At 40.5% G+C, this 17,746-nt stretch overlaps 2 protein-coding genes across 9 annotated transcripts in view; one reads left to right on the forward strand and one right to left on the reverse strand.

The window, feature by feature from the left end:
- LOC133545492 (major histocompatibility complex class I-related gene protein-like) overlaps window positions 1-17,746 on the reverse strand; it is a 291,962-nt gene that overhangs the window by 191,424 nt on the left and 82,792 nt on the right. The window lies entirely within an intron of this gene.
- The window catches only part of LOC133545389 (gastrula zinc finger protein XlCGF57.1-like), a 262,634-nt gene that overhangs the window by 27,796 nt on the left and 217,092 nt on the right, over window positions 1-17,746 (forward strand). For 2 of the 6 annotated variants that reach the window (XM_061890900.1, XM_061890904.1), the window contains exon 3: window positions 6,019-6,201. In XM_061890900.1, the coding sequence (XP_061746884.1) occupies window positions 6,019-6,201 (183 nt within the window). Of the gene's footprint in view, window positions 1-2,627; window positions 3,061-6,018; window positions 6,202-7,319; window positions 13,008-17,746 lie in introns of those variants that run through there. The other 4 variants (XM_061890909.1, XM_061890902.1, XM_061890910.1 and 1 more) reach the window with 4 other exon arrangements.

Raw genomic sequence — 17,746 nt, forward strand, 5'->3', positions numbered from 1 at the left:
GGAGGCCACGGTGAAGACCCAGGACACGTTGGAAGACTATGTCTCCCGACTGGCCTGGGAACGCCTCGGGATCCCCCGGGAAGAGCTATACGAAGTGGCTGGGGAGAGGGAAGTCTGGGCTTCCCTGCTTAGGCTGCTGCCCCCGCGACCCGACCTCTGATAAGCGGAAGAAAATGGATGGATGGATGGATGGTATCGAAAGCAACGCTAAGATCTCGGCTTGTGCGGTTTGTCGAGGAAGTCCTCCCGGAAAGAATCATTGTAAGGTTTTTAAGCTTCTACGTTAGAAGCTGGAAGAGGAATTTAGATAAGGACAAATAAATAAAGAAAGTATAATTGCAGTATTTTTAGACATAGAGAAAGCTTATGATATGTTGTGGAAACAGGGGTTGCTGGTACAATTAAATGAAATTCGGATTACAGGGAAAATGTATAGATGGATTAAAGACTTCCTAACAAGTAAAAACATATTTGTACGAATAGAGAATGAATATAGCAGAGAATATGAAGTGGAAAATGGGACCTCGCAAGGGAGTATAATAAGTTCACTACTCTTTTCGATAATGATAAATGAAGTGTGTAGTGAAGTGGAAGGGTTAGTGGAGGTGGCATTGTTTGTGATGATGGAGTGATGTGGAAGAGAGGTAGATATAAACATCATAGAGAAAAGAAGATTCAAAAAGCGGTAAATAAAGTTCGAGAATGGGAAACAGCTTGGGGTTTTTAGATTCTCTGTTGGAAAGACTAATGTCATGAATTTTACAAAGAGGAACGTTCAAAACAAGCTCCAAATTAAACTCTATGGAAAATAATATCCATTCATTTTCTACCGCTTATTCCCTTTCGGGGTCGCGGGGGGCGCTGGCGCCTATCTCAGCTACAATCGGGAGGAAGGCGGGGTACACCCTGGACAAGTCGCCACCTCATCGCAGGGCCAACACAGATAGACAGACAACATTCACACTCACATTCACACACTAGGGCCAATTTAATGTTGGCAATCAACCTATCCTAAGTATTTAAATGTTTGGGAATATGGTTTTATAAAAATATGACTTGGTTAACCCACATCAGCAAAATAGTGGAGAAAAGTAAAAAGGTGTTAAATATAATGAGGGCTTTGAGGGGTAAAGATTGAGGGGCTGATAGGTTGACATTGAAAACAATATATATCACTTTAATTCCATCTGTTATTGGTCACGGATGCATTATTTACTAATCTGCTTCAAAAACATTACTTGGGAAAATAGAAAGAAATACAGTCACAGGCTTTAAGGTTATGTTGTGGAACTACTAAATCAACTCCAGTGGCAGCATTACAAATAAACATGAATGAAAAACCTCTGGACATGAGGAGAGATAAACTGTCAGCAGTTTATTGGGCAAACTTAAAAGGATCCAAGCAACGACATCCAACCCGTCAAGTGCTAATAAACTGCCAAGAAAAAGAGAAGAAAAAAATCAATAGTTTTGGGTGGACAATAGGAGACATATGTAATAAAGGTCGAATTGACAATATTAAAGTTAGCCCTACAGTACCAATTCCTGCAATACCACCGTGGATGTATGACAACCCAAAGGCAAACATGCAATTACTAAATAATATTAATTTAAATAGTTACCAGATAGAACAATGGATTAAGGAAATGTTTTTTGACAACATCATGATATACACAGATGCATCAAAAATTAGGAGGAGCTGCTGCAGTTATCCCACAAGGAAACATAGTGTTAAATAAAAGAAACAGTGATAAACTATCTGTTTTTACGGGGGAATTGGTAGCAATTTATATGGCAGTTAACTGGATAGAGGAAAACAAAGCAAGGAAAGCAGTCGTGTGCTCGGACTCCAGTAGTGCTTTGATGAGCATAAAAAACATAACATCAGAAACAAGACAAGATATAGTTTATGAAATAGTTCAAGCATTCTACAGAATAAATAAAGCGGGAGGTATGGTAACATTTCTCTGGGTTCCTGCTCATGTAGGAGTTGAGGGAAATGAGTTAGCTGATAGATACGCAAAACAAGCAACCACTAAAACAGAAGTAAACATGGAGATTAAGCACAGTAAAGAAGAAGTGAAGAACATCATTAAGATAGAACACAATAAAAAGTGGCAGGATAATTGGAATAAGGAAACAAAAGGTAGAGAGTTTTACAAAGTCCAGAGGAGAGTAGGTGTCATGAGAGGAGGGGGTAGAAATAGGAAGGAAGAAGACATTATTTCTAGAATGAGATTAGGACATACATATCTAAATAGTTCACTAAAATTGATAGGAAAACATACTACAGGGCAGTGTGATTTTTGCCATCAAATAGAGAATGTTGACCATGTTTTAATACATTGTAGGAAATACAATAGAGAAAGAGAAATACTGGAAAGTAAGTTAACAAAAGAAAATATTAGGTTAAAAGTGGTAGATATATTAGGATTGCATTCAGAAAACATAGGATATAAAGCAATATACACATATTTAAAAAACACTGGGTTAAATAAAAGAATATAGAGTAGGGATCCACCTCGGTCTACAGTCCATTACAGTAGGTGGCGGTAATGCACACCAAAAGGTTGCTTGCCAAATGCCATAAAAACAAAAGAAGAAGAAGAACAAGAAGAAGAAGAAGGAGGAGTAAAAAACTAAATGGCGTTTGACGGAGAAGGAATAAACGTTGCCACTGGCCATTATTATTTCTGTATTTGTATTTAGTGCATACATGTACGCATATATGTCGTGTAGTTGTGCATATATGTCTTGTAGTAGATGAAACATTGTTAGTCATTGTTTGTATCCGGATACATTAGTCTGAGCGCACTTTATCGCGTCTTGTGCTAGTTAGCTTAGCTTGTTAGCTGCTAACAAAGAGACGCGGACGTTATCAACACATCGCTAAGTAGAGATTAAATGTGAGAGTAAAGTGTTGTGATTGTGTGAAAATGTGCGAAAGAACCAGAGCAAAGTATGAGGAAGACCTTTGTCCAACAAAAGAGGAGAAGGAGCGACAACATCAACTACTGGACGCTGTTTTCAAGAAACATCAAGTTGTGTTACACAGAACAGGTTTGTTTACTTCTTACTCTCACATTTTTACTAACTTTACATTTCATTATTAACACTTTTATTCAATAGGAAGATGCTTTGTCTTTTGGGAATGATGCAATGCTTTGATTCAGATTCTTCATGAAAAGGAGACAGTTAGAGGTTGATGGTCCTCTCAGTTTGTAACAATGTGTGATTGATTGATTGAAGGAGTTATGAGAAGTTTGCATAGGAAAGGGTACACTTTCATCACGGTACACATTCACTGCTGCAAGAAAGCCTGAGATGGTTTTTAGTTGAAATATTTGTGTAGCTCACACATAACATAGTACTATGTAGAAAGTAGCTTTTAAAGTACACAAATACTGCTAGAAAATACAATAAAAAAAGTAAAATGCTTTTTCTATTTCCAGTTACAAGCTAAAATGTATTTTCAAAGCAGCTTTGAAGAAAGTAAGGGATTTACATTCCTTTATGGCTATTGATAAGAAGATCCACATTTTGGTGGTCTAGCAGGCAAACTAATTATAACCTTTTTTGGAGTGCGATCTGGGTTGATTGTGATTTGTACAACTACCTCTGGTATCATAATGGTGAATATATTTGGAAGTATCTAGACAGGTACATGGGTATTTTAATGGTGTGGTGTATCTTGTACACCTGACCAACTGCAAGAAGATGTTCTCTGTCGGCTACCAAGAGCCTCCCCACGTTAAGGAAATGGTTGGCGGAAAGGTGAGCCCGAGATGGACGGTTGAGTAGAAGCCCAATCATTTTGTTTTGGGCTGTCTGGAGTTTATTTTTCAGGGCTCTTAAGGTGTCACGGCACCAAACATGAACTCTGTTGTCAAAATCGGGTTAAATGAGTGCTTGTGTTAAAGTCTTAAGTGTATTTCTACCCACCAGCGGGGTGATCTTACTATGTAAGAACTAGGGTTGTACGGTATACTGGTATTAGTATAGTACCGCGATACTAATGAATCATATTCGGTACCATACCGCCTCTAAAAAGTACTAGCTCTATGATTTCATCAATATTTTTTGGCGTCACATTATTTTTCATTTAAAAAAAAATTATATTACGTTTATAAACTCAGAAAATATGTCCCTGGACACATGATGACTTTGAATATGACCAATGTATGATCCTGTAACGACTTGGTATCGGATTGATGCCCAAATGTGTGGTATCATCCAAAACTAATGTAAAGTATCCAAACAACAGAAGAATAAGTGATTATCAATCAATTTTTTTTCAGAAGTGTAGATAGGAGATGTTGAAACAGAAAATAAGCAGATATCTACAGTAAATGAACAAGTATATTAATAACCAATTTTTTACCACTTGTCCTTAATAATTTTTACAAAATAATACAGTATAAATGACACGATATGTTACTGCATATGTCAGCAGACTAAATTAGGAGCTTTTGTTTACTTACTACTTGAAGACAAGTTGTCTAGTATGTTCATATGTTTTATTTAAGGACAAACTTGCAATAAGAAACATGTTTAATGTACCCTAAGATATTTTTTATTTAAAAAAAGCCAATAATGCACTTTTTTGAGGTCCCTTTTATTTAGAAAAGTATCAAATGTCATTGTGATACAGGTCCCGGTACCAAAACATTGGTATCGGGACAAAACTAGTAAGAACAGAATTCGTCAGTTGATTCTTTGACTACCTTAGTAGTCATTTTTTCACTGGAGAGATTAGTCTCTATGATGCAGCCAAGATAGGTAATCACATTTTTGTTTGTTATAATATTGTCAACCACTTTGACTGTGAAGTTATGTACTTTTCTGAGTTTAGGAATTGACCCAAAAACCTGTGTACTTGCAAGTACGGAGCGAGTCTTATTTTGCCAGTTTGTCATTGAAAGCCTTGCTAGTCTAGGCCTTGCTTGTTTTGTGGCCATCAGCCTCGGTTCTATGTTCTTTAAGGGTACAGAAAATGATAGAATGATCACTTTAGCCGCACACAGTAGTTGCACTTTTGGTGATCGTAGACTGGTCAGAAGTAACAACGAGGTCTATGAAGGTTTAAAAGGACTCACTCACCCTGGTAGTTTCCTAATGAGCTAAGTGAGGCAATGTTGGTGGCACAGCTTAGTCAAGGTTTTAAAAATGGGTTTTTCGGGACATATTTGTGTTCCAGTCCCCAAGAAGATGTAAACCTGTATCAACATGTTTACACAAAACTCACACTCTCACCGAATACATTTTATGCTGTAATCAAATCTAATTTAAGATGTTATTTTACTTCCTGATTCTGACCTACATGCATCAATAAGTGAAAGTAAAAATGTATTTTCAATAACCAAAGTAGTCAACACTTGATTTATTATACAAAGCATAAAGGTGACTGACTTTCCTTCAACGTGTCGTAGATTGTCTCCAATTCCTAAGGAGGAATTGTTGATGGAGATATTCCATAAAACAGCACATACTAAAACATATTTTGGTAAAAGTTTAAATTTGGCCGAGCCAACAAAATGACCATTAGAAAGTATTTTGCATGATGACAAAAACATACCGTGAATGTTTTTTTTAAGTGATTTTGGAATTAATTTTTTTTCATTTCCACAATATTGAAGTTATAGTAATGACTCTGTCATTGAAAGATTATGGTTAAGTTCAGAGATAAAGTTTAGGTGTCATAGACCATATACACAATAAAATATTTACACACTTTACATCAGTGAGTGTAAAGTTAAGAATGCCTCAATCAATGCTGCCTCGTACTTATAAACTTTTCAAATTGCCCTCCATCAAATTTCCAAGTCTGTTTTTGTACTCACTGTACCACTTTTGAATTATTTTTAGGACAAAAGGAGGTATTTCCCATTTTTATTGGTTGTTTCGCTTCACAATATGACACAACACACAAAAGAACACAAATAATGTCATTTTGTTGACAGTGTCAGTCCAAAACTATTTCTATTCTGTCTTCATCTTATTTACTTATTTACCCAACAGACATCCAGCAGCCCCCTCACATTAAAGAGGAAGAGGAGGAAGTGTGGATCACTCAGGAGGGAGAGTGTCTTCTAGAGCAGGAGGAGGCTGATGTCAGCAAGTTTCCACTGACTGTTGTCTCTGTGAAGACTGAAGAGCATGAAGACAAACCACCTGAGTCCTCACAGCTTCATCACAGTCCAAGTAAGCACAACATCCACATATCATTTTATTCTCAGGGCATTCAATCCATCACAACTGGACTCTTCACTTTGTCTTAGAAGATGTTTGTCCTCTCATCAAAGTAGGCTTCATCAGTTCATGTTCAGAGACTTAAAGTCTTAAATTTAATCGTTTAAATTTAGAGGGGAACTGCACTTTTGGGGGGGAATTTTTTCTATCGTTCACAATCATCATAAAAGATGTGACGATGTATATATATTTTTTAAATCACATTCTAACTTGTAAATGTAAATAAAAGTCCACTTGCAATGAAGCGAATGTTCTCTATAACCATTACAAAAGCTCCAACAATACTCCATTTGCATTTCGTGGCTTGAATGCCAACCAAGTATTAGTGATATTGTTATTATAAGTGCTAACGCAGACAAACTATTTACAGTTTGTGTGTCTATGTTGACATCACTGGCTGGTGAGCTCCTTTCTCGCCTCGGTGCTGGTGAAAAAATATTCCAGATCATGAATCGTGCCTCTCACCTGGATAGTAGAAGGATGACGATGTACTCTTGACAATTTGGTACCCTTTGACAGCCAATTTAGACCCGGCAATAGCGAACAACACAAAAATACATTTGGCCTCACTCCCCTTTTCCGTGCGACGTTTATGAGTCGTTCTTCATCTACACGGGAATATAACAATATTCTATCAGTCTGCGTCATAGTGACAGCAGACCTTGTACGGTAAGTGATGTTTTATTATGTTTTATGGTTCTCAGGAAGTCTACAGTGTGTAATATTCAGTTATGTTGTACAAAAAAAAGCGAACATTGTGATGCATTTTTTTTTTTATCACTGCGCTTATTAGCAAAAATACGTAAATATTACGTATTTTAGAAAATGTACCTGTTTATATTTACATCTAACACAATTTCCCAATTCATATGGAAACAGGGTTTTTAGATTTTAGGTCATATTGCCCATCCCTCGAAAAAATTTTGTTATTTTCCTGTGAATAATGTTGTAAAGAGCAGTGTGTTTCTTTTCTGGCCAATTCATATAATCACTTTTTTTTTAAGTTAATGTGAACTTACTAACTGAATCTGGAAATTTCCCAAATATGTTTGTCATTTTGTGTCCTCCAGATGTCTGTGAAGAACAACTTCTGCCTGAAAAACAGGAGTGTAGCTTTGGGATGGTGAAGGAGGATCCATCAAAGAGGAAGACCAGGCGCCACGAACCTTCTGGCGTCTCCTCTTCCTCTTTGACACAGACCCTTCCCTGTAAAAAGGAAGAGAAAGACTCACTGACCCCCCACATCAAAGAGGAAGAGGAGGAACACAGCATCAGTCAGGAGGGAGATCATCTTGAAGGACTGGTGGAGTTCCCAGTGACTGGTGTCCCTGTGAAGAGTGAAGATGATGAGGTCAAAGGTGAAGGTGAGGAGAGGGGAGGGGCAGAGCCTCCAAACAGCAGCTCAACACAACACATGACAACAGAAGCTGATGGAGACCACTGTGGAGGATCACAAGCAGACAAGCTCTTAGCTCCACTATCAGATAGTGAGGACACAACGTCACACTCTCCTGACACTGATGATGAAGACTCTAAAGATGATAAGACATGTCACACTGACAACAATCACTTCACATGTTCTCACTGTGACAAAACCTTTAAATTACCTTGTTATGTGAAAAGACACATGAGAATACACACTGGAGAAAAACCTTTTATATGTTCAATCTGTGGTAAAAGTTTTACACACAGTCAACATTTGATAAGACACATGAGAACACACACTGGAGAAAAACCTTTTTCCTGTTTAACCTGTGGTAAAGGTTTTACACACAGTTATGATTTGAAAGTACACATTAGAACACACACTGGTGAAAAACCTTTTTCCTGTTCAATCTGTGGAAAAGGTTTTACACAAAGTCAGACTTTGAAAAGACACATGAGAACACACACTGGTGAAAAATTACATTACTGTTCAATCTGCAACAGAAGCTTTTGTCAACGATCAACCCTTAGAACACACATGAGAAGACACTCAGGAGAGAAAGTGTTGAGTTGCAGTGTGTGTGGTGAAAGATTATCTTTTAAGAAGCAGTGTAAGAAACACAAGTGTGCTGGTGAGAACAGCAGCAGCAATTGAAACTGCAGGATTTGAAATAAGCTGTCAAGACTTTAAAGGGGAACATTATCACCAGACCTTTGTAAGCGTTAATATATACTTTGATGTTGCAGAAAAAATACCAAATGTTTTTTTTAACCGATTTCCGAACTCTATAAGGGTGAATTTGACGATTGAAACGCCTTTCAATTGTTCGCTGTCGGAGCAATGACCTTTCACCCGTGACGTTACAATGGGACGCAATCCGCCATTTTCTCAAACACATTACACACACCAAGTCAAATCCTCTCTGTTATTTTTTTGGCTGTTTTCCGTATCTTGGAGACATTATGCCTCGTTTGTGTGTTGTCGGAGGGTGTAACAACACGAACAGGGACGGATTCAAGTTGACTTACTTGGAGTGTGCTAATCAGACATATCAATGGTCACGGCATGCCAATGGATGCTAAAATGCTATTTAGGCTAGCTGTATGTACATATTGCATCATTATGCCTCATTTGTAGCTATATTTGCATCCAGCCTTTCCTTCCACCCATATTTAACGCCAAACAAACACATACCAATCGACAGATTCAAGTTGCACCGCACCAGAATCAGAATCAAAAAAGTTTTTATTGCATTGCTTGATAACAGGTTCACAAACTAGGAATTTTATTTGGCGCAATCGTGCAACATAAAAGACATATAACACAGAATAGAATAACATGAGCTGTAACTGAGCTATCAGATCCTGTTATTGTTCACGTGTCTGATGGCCATGGGGAAAAAACTGTTTAGATGGCGGGAGGTGTGGGTCTGTATGGACCATAGTCTCCTGCCTGAGGGAAAAGGGGAGAATATTTTTTGTCCAGGGTGAGAAGAGTCAGCTGTGATCCGACCAACACGCCTCCTGGTCCTGGAGGAGAACAGGTCCTGGAGGGGTGGAAGTTTGCAGCCAATCACCTTCTCAGCAGCATGTACCATGCGCTGCAATCGATGCTTGTCCCGGACTGTGGCGTCAGGGAACCACACGGTGATGGAGGAGGTGAGGACGGACTCGATGATGTCTGAGTAGAACTGCACCAGCATCTCAGTCGGCACTTTCAGTTTTTTCAGTTGCCGCAGGAAGTACATCCTCTGCTGGGCCTTCTTGATGAGGGAGCTGATGGTCGGCTCCCACTTGAGGTCCTGGGTGATGGTGGTGCCCAGGAAACGGATGAAGTCCATAATGGAGACGGGGGTGGGAGAGTCAATCAGGGTGAGGGAGGATGGTGGGGCTGTGACTTTCCTGAAGTCCATGATCATCTCCACTGTTTTCTGGGCGTTCAGCTCCAGGTTGTTGAGGCTGCACCAGGACGCCAGCCGGCCCACTTCTCTCCTGTAGGCGAACTCGTCGCCATCCGAGATGAGCCCGATGAGAGTAGTGTCGTCCGCAAACTTGAGCAGCTTCACCGACTCGTGACTGGAGGTGCAGCAGTTTGTGTACAGGGAGAAGAGCCAGGGGGAAAGTACACAGCCCTGAGGAGTACCAGTGTTTGTGGTTCGACTGTCTGAGACAATCTTCCCCAGCCGCACGTGCTGTCTTCTGTCTGTCAGGAAGTCATTGATCCACCTGCAGAGGGAGTCGGGTACGCTGAGCTGGTAAATCTTGTCTCGTAGCAGTCCAGGGAGGATGGTGTTGAAGGCAGAGCTGAAGTCCACAAACAGGATCCTCGTGTAGGTTCCTGGGGAGTCCAGATGCTCCAGGATGAAGTGGAGGACCAGGTTCACTGCATCATCCACAGACCTGTTGGCTCTGTAGGCGAACTGCAGTGGGTCCAGGAGGGGGCGGTGATGTCCTTAAGGTGGGGCAGGACCAAGCGCTCAAAGGACTTCATGACCACAGACGTCAGCGCCACCGGCCTGTAGTCATTAAGTCCTGTGATCCGAGCTTTCTTGGGGAAAGGGACGATGGTGGAGGTCTTGAAACAGGATGGCACGCGGCATAGCTCCAGAGAGGTGTTAAAAATGTCAGTGAAGACAGGAGCCAGCTGATCCGCACAGTGTCTCAAGGTGGAGGGGAAGACACTATCAGGCCCGGGGGCGTTCCGCGTGTTTAGCTTCAAGAACTGCCGACGTACATCCTCTCGGATGGAGAGGGCCTTTTGTGAGGTCCTGTGATGTTCTTGGAGTCTTTTAATGACTTTTGAGTCCTTTATGTCCTTTAATGTAGTGCTGGAGTTGGTGGGGGGGTGGGGAGAGTAGAGCTTTGATGAGCTGAAGGCCGTTCATGACGACAGTAATGTGTGTTGAGGTCCTGAGCGAGAGTTCGGTCAATCCGGGGCTGGGGGGCTTTGGGCTTATAGTTCGTAAGGGCCCTAAATCATCTCCACACAGCTGCAGAGTCATTGGAGCGGAACTGTTCCTGTAGACGGTTAGAGTACACAGATTTAGCTTTCTGCACTTCCCTGTTGAAGTGGTACTTCGCTTCTCTGTAGGTACTCCGGTCCCCGCTCCTCCACGCAGTGTCCTTTTTCTTGCGCAGTCGTCGGAGCTTGGGTGTGAACCAGGGCTTGTCGTTGTTATAACAAGCCCTGGTGCGCGTTGGAATGATGCGCGCCTCATTGAACTGTATGTATGAGGTCACTGTGTCCGTATACTCGTCCAGATTGTCTGTGGCTGGTCCAATTGCCTCCCAGTCTGTCGTCTCCAAACATGCAAGCAGCTCATCCACAGCTTCAGCAGTGAAAAACTTAATGGTCCTCATAACAGGTTTAGCCATTTTCAGTCTATGCCTGTATGAAGGGATTAAGTGCACCATCACGTGATCTGATAGTCCAAGGGAAGCACGTGGGACTGCATGATATGCCTTGCTTACTGTGGTGTAACAGTGATCCAAATGTTCTCCTCTCTGGTCGGGCATTTAATAAGCTGCCTATACTTGGGTAATTCCTGGTTCAGATTTCCCTTGTTGAAGTCACCAAGCACGATAACGATAGAGTCCAGAAAAGACCGTTCCACGTGTAAGTTCTAGTCTGCAAGCGTGCGCTGAGCGTCACGCACGTCCGTGCTGGGCGGTATGTTGGCAGCCACCAGAATGAATGAAACAATCTCACGCGGTGAGTAAAAGGGCTTACAGTGAATGAAAATATATTCCAGAGCAGGAGAGCAGTGTTGGAATATCACCGTCACGTCTGTACACCAGTTGCTGTTGATAAAGAAGCAGACTCCACCGCCTCTTTTTTGTCGCAGAGCCGCGCATTTCGGTCCGCGCGGAGAAGATGAAAGCCCTCCAGTTGAACCAGTGGTCAAAAGATGCAAAAGTCCCTCGCACACTTTACCGACGATAGCGATGCTACTACAGAGATGGCACAGAGATGTGTGGATATCCTACGACACTCAAAGCAGATTCATTTCCAACGATTAGGTCAACGAAATCACAAAGGTGAGTTTTGTTGATGTTATTGAATTATGTGCTAATCAGACATATTTGCGCACGGCATTACTGCAACCTAATCGATGCTAACATGCTATTTAGGGTAGCTGTATGTACATATTGCATCATTATGCCTCATTTGTAGCTATATTTGCATCCAGCCTTTCTCTCCACCCACATTTAATGCCAAACAAACACTTACCAATCGACGGATTAAAGTTGCACCAGTTGTCAAAAGATGCAATCGTTGGTTAGAAGGCGATCGCCGAATTCGTCCTCGTTGCCGCCGTCTGTTGTGATTTGGCTCAATAGCTTCAGTTTCTTCTTCAATTTCGTTTTCGCAATCTGCCTCCACACTCCAATCATCCGTTTCAATACACGCGTAATCTGTTGAATCGCTTAAGCCGCTGAAATCCGAGTCTGAATCCGAGCTAATGTCGCGATATCCTTCTGTTTTATCCGCCATGTTTGTTTGTATTGGCGTCATGCAGTGACGTCACAGGAAAATGGACAGTGTCTTCGCAGAAAGTGAAAAAAAGGCACTTTGAAGCTTGTTTTCGGGATATTGGGTGATGGGTAAAATTTTGAAAAAAACTTCGAAAAGTAAAATAAGCCACTGGGAACTGATTTTTATTGGTTTTAAGCCTTCTGAAATTGTGATAATGTTCCCCTTTAATTTTGACTTTCTAACAACATCAGCACATATAACATGTGTGTCATTGTTGTTTGTGTAAGGATTTATATATTTTTTAATTTTTGTGTAAGTAATTATATATGAGATACATAATTACTGGTTCACATTTGAAACATCTTCTGGACCACTTCAGGGAGCATATTATTTACTTTTATACATAATTTGAACAGTTGTCTTTTATTCACTTTTAAAATATGTGACTTTATGAATCATTTGTTGTGTCTCTATAATCTATTTTATTAATTATCGTTATTACTTTATTTTATGATGATTGTGTTGTGATTTTTTTTTATGTATGTCCCCGGACCTTTATGCAATATAAAAGTGAGAGAAAATGGCAGATTTTTTTTTATGGAAGGATGGTTTTGTTTTTTATAAACTTACATTTGTGGATATATAAAATGAATCCAGTATTGTGTTTTAAACATTTTTTATGTTTTTTTTTCCTTTTTTAACATCCCCAAAACAACATCAATATCAGTCAAAGTTTGGAGTGTCAGGCAAAAGCCAATATTGTACATCATCCCACAGAAATTTACTTTGCATACATTCTTAAAATAAACTATTTTGTTTCCCTATCACAGAACGAACAAGTATTGTCTTCAATTGCAAAACAACATCCTAAAAATTATTTTAAGTGGTCAATTCCGTCATTTTTCTTAAATGAACTCCTTTACCTTAGGGAGAATGGAAACTTTCAAGTTATGAGTATGTTTTTTTTTTCCAGAGAAAAGACAGTAAAGAAGAAATATTAAATAATTAAAAGTGCAGGTTGCACTTAATGAAATCTTCAAATAATAAAATAATTTTATCACTCAATAAGTGCATCAATGACCAAATGCCTTTTTCAAACAATTGCTGTTCAAAGATGGATTTGTTTTTTTATTTTAATATAACAACAATTCCATAGCGGAGTATTGTGCGTAATGAAGTTTTGTTTGTAAATAAGTTTCCAGTACAACAACACTTGCTGGTAGGGATGGGTACTGTTCACTTTTAGTTCCATGTTTTATGTGTTATATATGTAAATATATAGTGTGTTAGTATTTTGCCAACATTGTAGAATCACATGAAAGGCAGCTTGTATCATGTTTTTCTGTCACCTTGAGGAAATGGCATAAAGAGGAAGATGACAATATAATGTCACTTGGACAATGATGTACAGAACAGAGGAGATTTAGTTATTTTTTTATTTTTGGTGTTAGGCGATTGTTTTTAATTTTTTATTTCACAAAACCTCTCCATTATCCAGCTATGGATTTCTGGTTGCTGGTAAAAAAGAGATGGAAGGGGATAAGGAGGGGATGTACGAGGAACGTATGGACATGGATAGGACTAGAAGGGAGAGAGGAAAGAAGGAGAGAGGAGGTCATGAAGGAAAATCGAGCGCTAAAAGAGTAGAAAAGAGGAAAAATATCATGGTTGATAATTGCAAGATTATATATCAATTTAAGTCACATCAAGACATGAAGGATATTAGTTTGATGACACTGGTGAAGGGATTAAAGAAGGACGTTGGAGAGGTGGAGATGGCCAAAGTGCTAAACGATGGAAGTCTTTGGATTAAATGTAACAACCAAGAGAAAAAGAACCAAGCAATGTGATTGCAACAGCTATGCAATAAGATACTAAAGGAAATAATCAAAGTGGGAGAACGAAAGGGGACTAGAGGAGTCATGACAGGAATCCCAAGAGGTGACAATTTATAAGATTTGAAAAGAGAAATAAAAGATGGAACTGTCACAATGATGAAGAGAATGATGGCATTGAAAAACGGAGAAAAGATGGAGAACGAATCTGTGCTAGTGCAATTTGAAGAGGAAGTCATCCGGGTAAGAATCATCATGGGGTTTTTAAGTTTCTACGTTAGACCTTACGTCAGTACCTTGTTTCAAGTGCCAATGCTCTGGGCACATAGTAGTGTGTGTCATGCTAAGATGAGATGTGGAAGGTGTGGAGGGGAGCATGAATATGGACAATGTGGAAGTCATGAACAGATCAAGTGTTGTAAGTGTGGGGGAATCACACAGCAGCTTATGGGGGCTGTGTCATTAGGAAACATAAGTACAGCAAATGAGAGGAGCATATGTAATAAACTGTACAGAACGGAAGATGGTCACTTGACTCATATACTTCCGTGCCCGTTCACACTTTCCACTCGGAGCCGCTGACCGCAACGTCTTTTGTTTACTTCCGTCATACAAACAGGAACTAAAGCGCCACAAACCACACTGCAGCAGTGCCCCCCAGTGGACGGTGGATGCCACCACTCAACTCCAATACTCCCTAGCTTGTACTGACTGGGCCATTTTTGATGGTAGTCTGAATGGCAGAATCTCTGTCATTACAGACTACATCAAATTCTGCATCAGCTTCACAAAACCAACCAAAACAATAAATATCGATCCCAACCCCAAACCATGGATTACCCCACAAATAAAACAGAGCCTGAGAGAAAAACAAAAATCCTTCAGGCAACAGGACTGGGCCAGCCTCAAGGCAACAAATAGGAATTAAAAAAACGAGGTACTTAGAGCAAAACTGATGTAAAAAAACAAACTGGAAACCGAATTCAGCAGCATGAACACCAAGCAGGCCTTTCATAGGGTGAAAACCCTGACAGGATGCGGACCAAAAACATCATGCACCGTCAGTGACCCAGAAACCCTCTCTAAAGATCTGAACACATTGTTTACCCATTTTGATCATTTGGACTTCTCACCAGAGTGCTAGGACCTGCTGAGAGCCCTCCCACCACCAGACCCCGAGGAACAGGCCCCCTTCACAGAGGAAGAAGTATGGCAACAGCTGAGCCGCTGCAAGCCAGGCAAGGCACCAGGGCCTGATGGCATTCCAGCCAGTGTGATCAGGGACTGTGCCATGGAGCTCTCCCCCATCCTACACTCTCTCTTCTGTCAATGTTACCGGACTGCAACAATGCACTGTGGCAAACTGCAACCATCACCCAGTACCGAATAAATCCAGACCCACAGAACTCAACCATTACCGCCTCATAGCCTTTATATCCATAATTATGAAGCGCCTGGAGAAACTGCTGCTCTACATCATCCTTCCAGTTGTCACCCCACACCTGGACCCTTCCAATTTGCCTACAGGTCCAGGAGGGGTAGAGAGGATGCTGTGGCCTGCCTGCTGCATCTCCTCCTCCAGCATCTGAACTTCCATCCCGTACTATATGTTGCATCTCACCTCCTGGTATTACTGTACCAAAGCATTGTTCAACCCATGCTTCTGTGCTGTTCCAAATGGTTTTTCACTATGCTTTCTGTAACTCACACGCTTTACAAACATAGCAGCTAAAATCATCGGCCTACCCACACCTAAAATCTCAGATCCAAACCACAGGTCCATCATTCGACTTGCAAACACAATAGTCCAGGATATCACTCATCCGCTACACCAATACTTCATCCTACTACCATCAGGGCGCAGGTACAGAACTATCAAATTCCGGAGGGCCCGCCTCGGGAAAAGCCTAATCCTTGCAGCTATAGCCGCCCTAAACAGCAGGCCTGGCCGACCTGTCTGACTAGCCTGTAAATCTGTTGGTCATGTATGATGTCTTTTTGTTATTTTTGTTCGCGATGTGTGATGTGGGTTATTTGGAAGTATGTTCAGACAAATAATAAAGAATCAAAATAATGTCTTATGTCTTGAGGTTGACACAAAATTGGAACCTTAACAGCTGTATGAATCTGGAAGTAAAGGGAAAGGTCCAAAAGAAAGTTAAGGGCAATCACATGGCTGACAAGCCGTGCCAGCAGTTCTGAGGGATGATTCTAAATCCAGAGACCCAGGCTGCAGGGAGACCATTTTTGTATTGTAAGAGCCACAGAAGGCTTCTTAGTAAAAACAACTGGTTAAGAAGAACACAGAGTTATGCTGAAATCCTGGGTCGTACCAGGGACCTTCAGATCTTCAGTCTGACTAGGGTTGGGTATCAGTTGAATTGGAACGATTCCGATTCTTTGTTTCGATTCCGATTCCTGACGATTCTCGAATCCGATTCTTTCTTTAAAAAAAAAAAAAAAGTTAGGGTCAAAGAAAAGTTTAGGATATTTTAAATGAGCTAGCTAACCTACAGTCTTTCTGAATGAAATAGTCTGACATTCTCCATCAATTTTAATTCTATTAACTTTTTATGAACTTTACTATAAATTCCTTACAGGGCTGTTTTCAACTAGAATATAAATATCAAATCTATGAACTTGAATATAAATATTATACATCATGAATACATTTTCACAAGGGTACACTTTCATCAAGAGAGCTTTATTTTTGAAAACCTCATGAAAACACATTTACACACATAAGTGTGTGATGCTGCAGGAAACCTCATGAAAACACATTTACACACACAAGTGTATGATGCTGCAGGTATTTAAACATGTTACTGTGCTCCCACTGATGGTCTAACCTGGTGCAGAAAAGCAAAAAATAATAAGAAACAACTTACAAAACCCAGTCCAGATTAGCAGCAGGTACAGTATAACATCAGACAGTTCTTGTTTAGGAAAATGACCATATCCGCCTTCTCAGGCAGGATGTGTGAGCTTTCTGGACAGATAGTGTCTCCTGCTGTGGAAAATACAAGTTCGCTGGTTGTGGAAGAAGCTTGAACGCATGAATAGGAGAAAGCGAGATCTGACAGCAAAGGATAATACTTTTGTTGACAGGACACGCATTTATTTGTACTCCATCATGTTCGACGTGCACCCTCCTGAGCACGAAACAGTCCTGTTGCACGTGTTACATTTCGCCGATATTTAATTTTTTTTAGTAAAAGAAAGCCACACTTTTGACCACCGACGCCCACTATCCATGCTTGACTGACTCGCTCGGCTACATAGGCTCGGCTATGCTAACACTTCCGGCGGTAGGCGCTTCTTCGTTGGTGTTCAGCGGCTTCTTCTTCCGGGTCGGCGGACTTATTATTTTTTTCCGACCTGCGGACTGGGTATCGAAACTAGGAATCGAAATTTAAACTTTTGAACGATTCCGGGAGAATCGGAAAGTTAGTCCCGGTTCCAATTGATACTCGATACTCGATACCCAACCCTATGGTGGTGGCCATGATTGTAAACAATGTGCGGATGTGAAAAGCTCTACAACCATTGACGTTACACGCACATCGTCTGCTACTTCCGGTAAAGACAAGGCTTTTTTATTAGCGACCAAAAGTTGCGAACTTTATCGGCGATGTTCTCTACTATATCCTTTCACCAAAAATAGGGCAATATTGCGAAATGATCAAGTATGACACATAGAATGGACCTGCTATCAACGTTTGAATAAGAAAATCTAATTTCAGTAGGTCTTTAAACAATT

This window comes from Nerophis ophidion, linkage group LG28, assembly GCF_033978795.1.
Source record: "Nerophis ophidion isolate RoL-2023_Sa linkage group LG28, RoL_Noph_v1.0, whole genome shotgun sequence".
Taxonomy (NCBI): domain Eukaryota; kingdom Metazoa; phylum Chordata; class Actinopteri; order Syngnathiformes; family Syngnathidae; genus Nerophis; species Nerophis ophidion.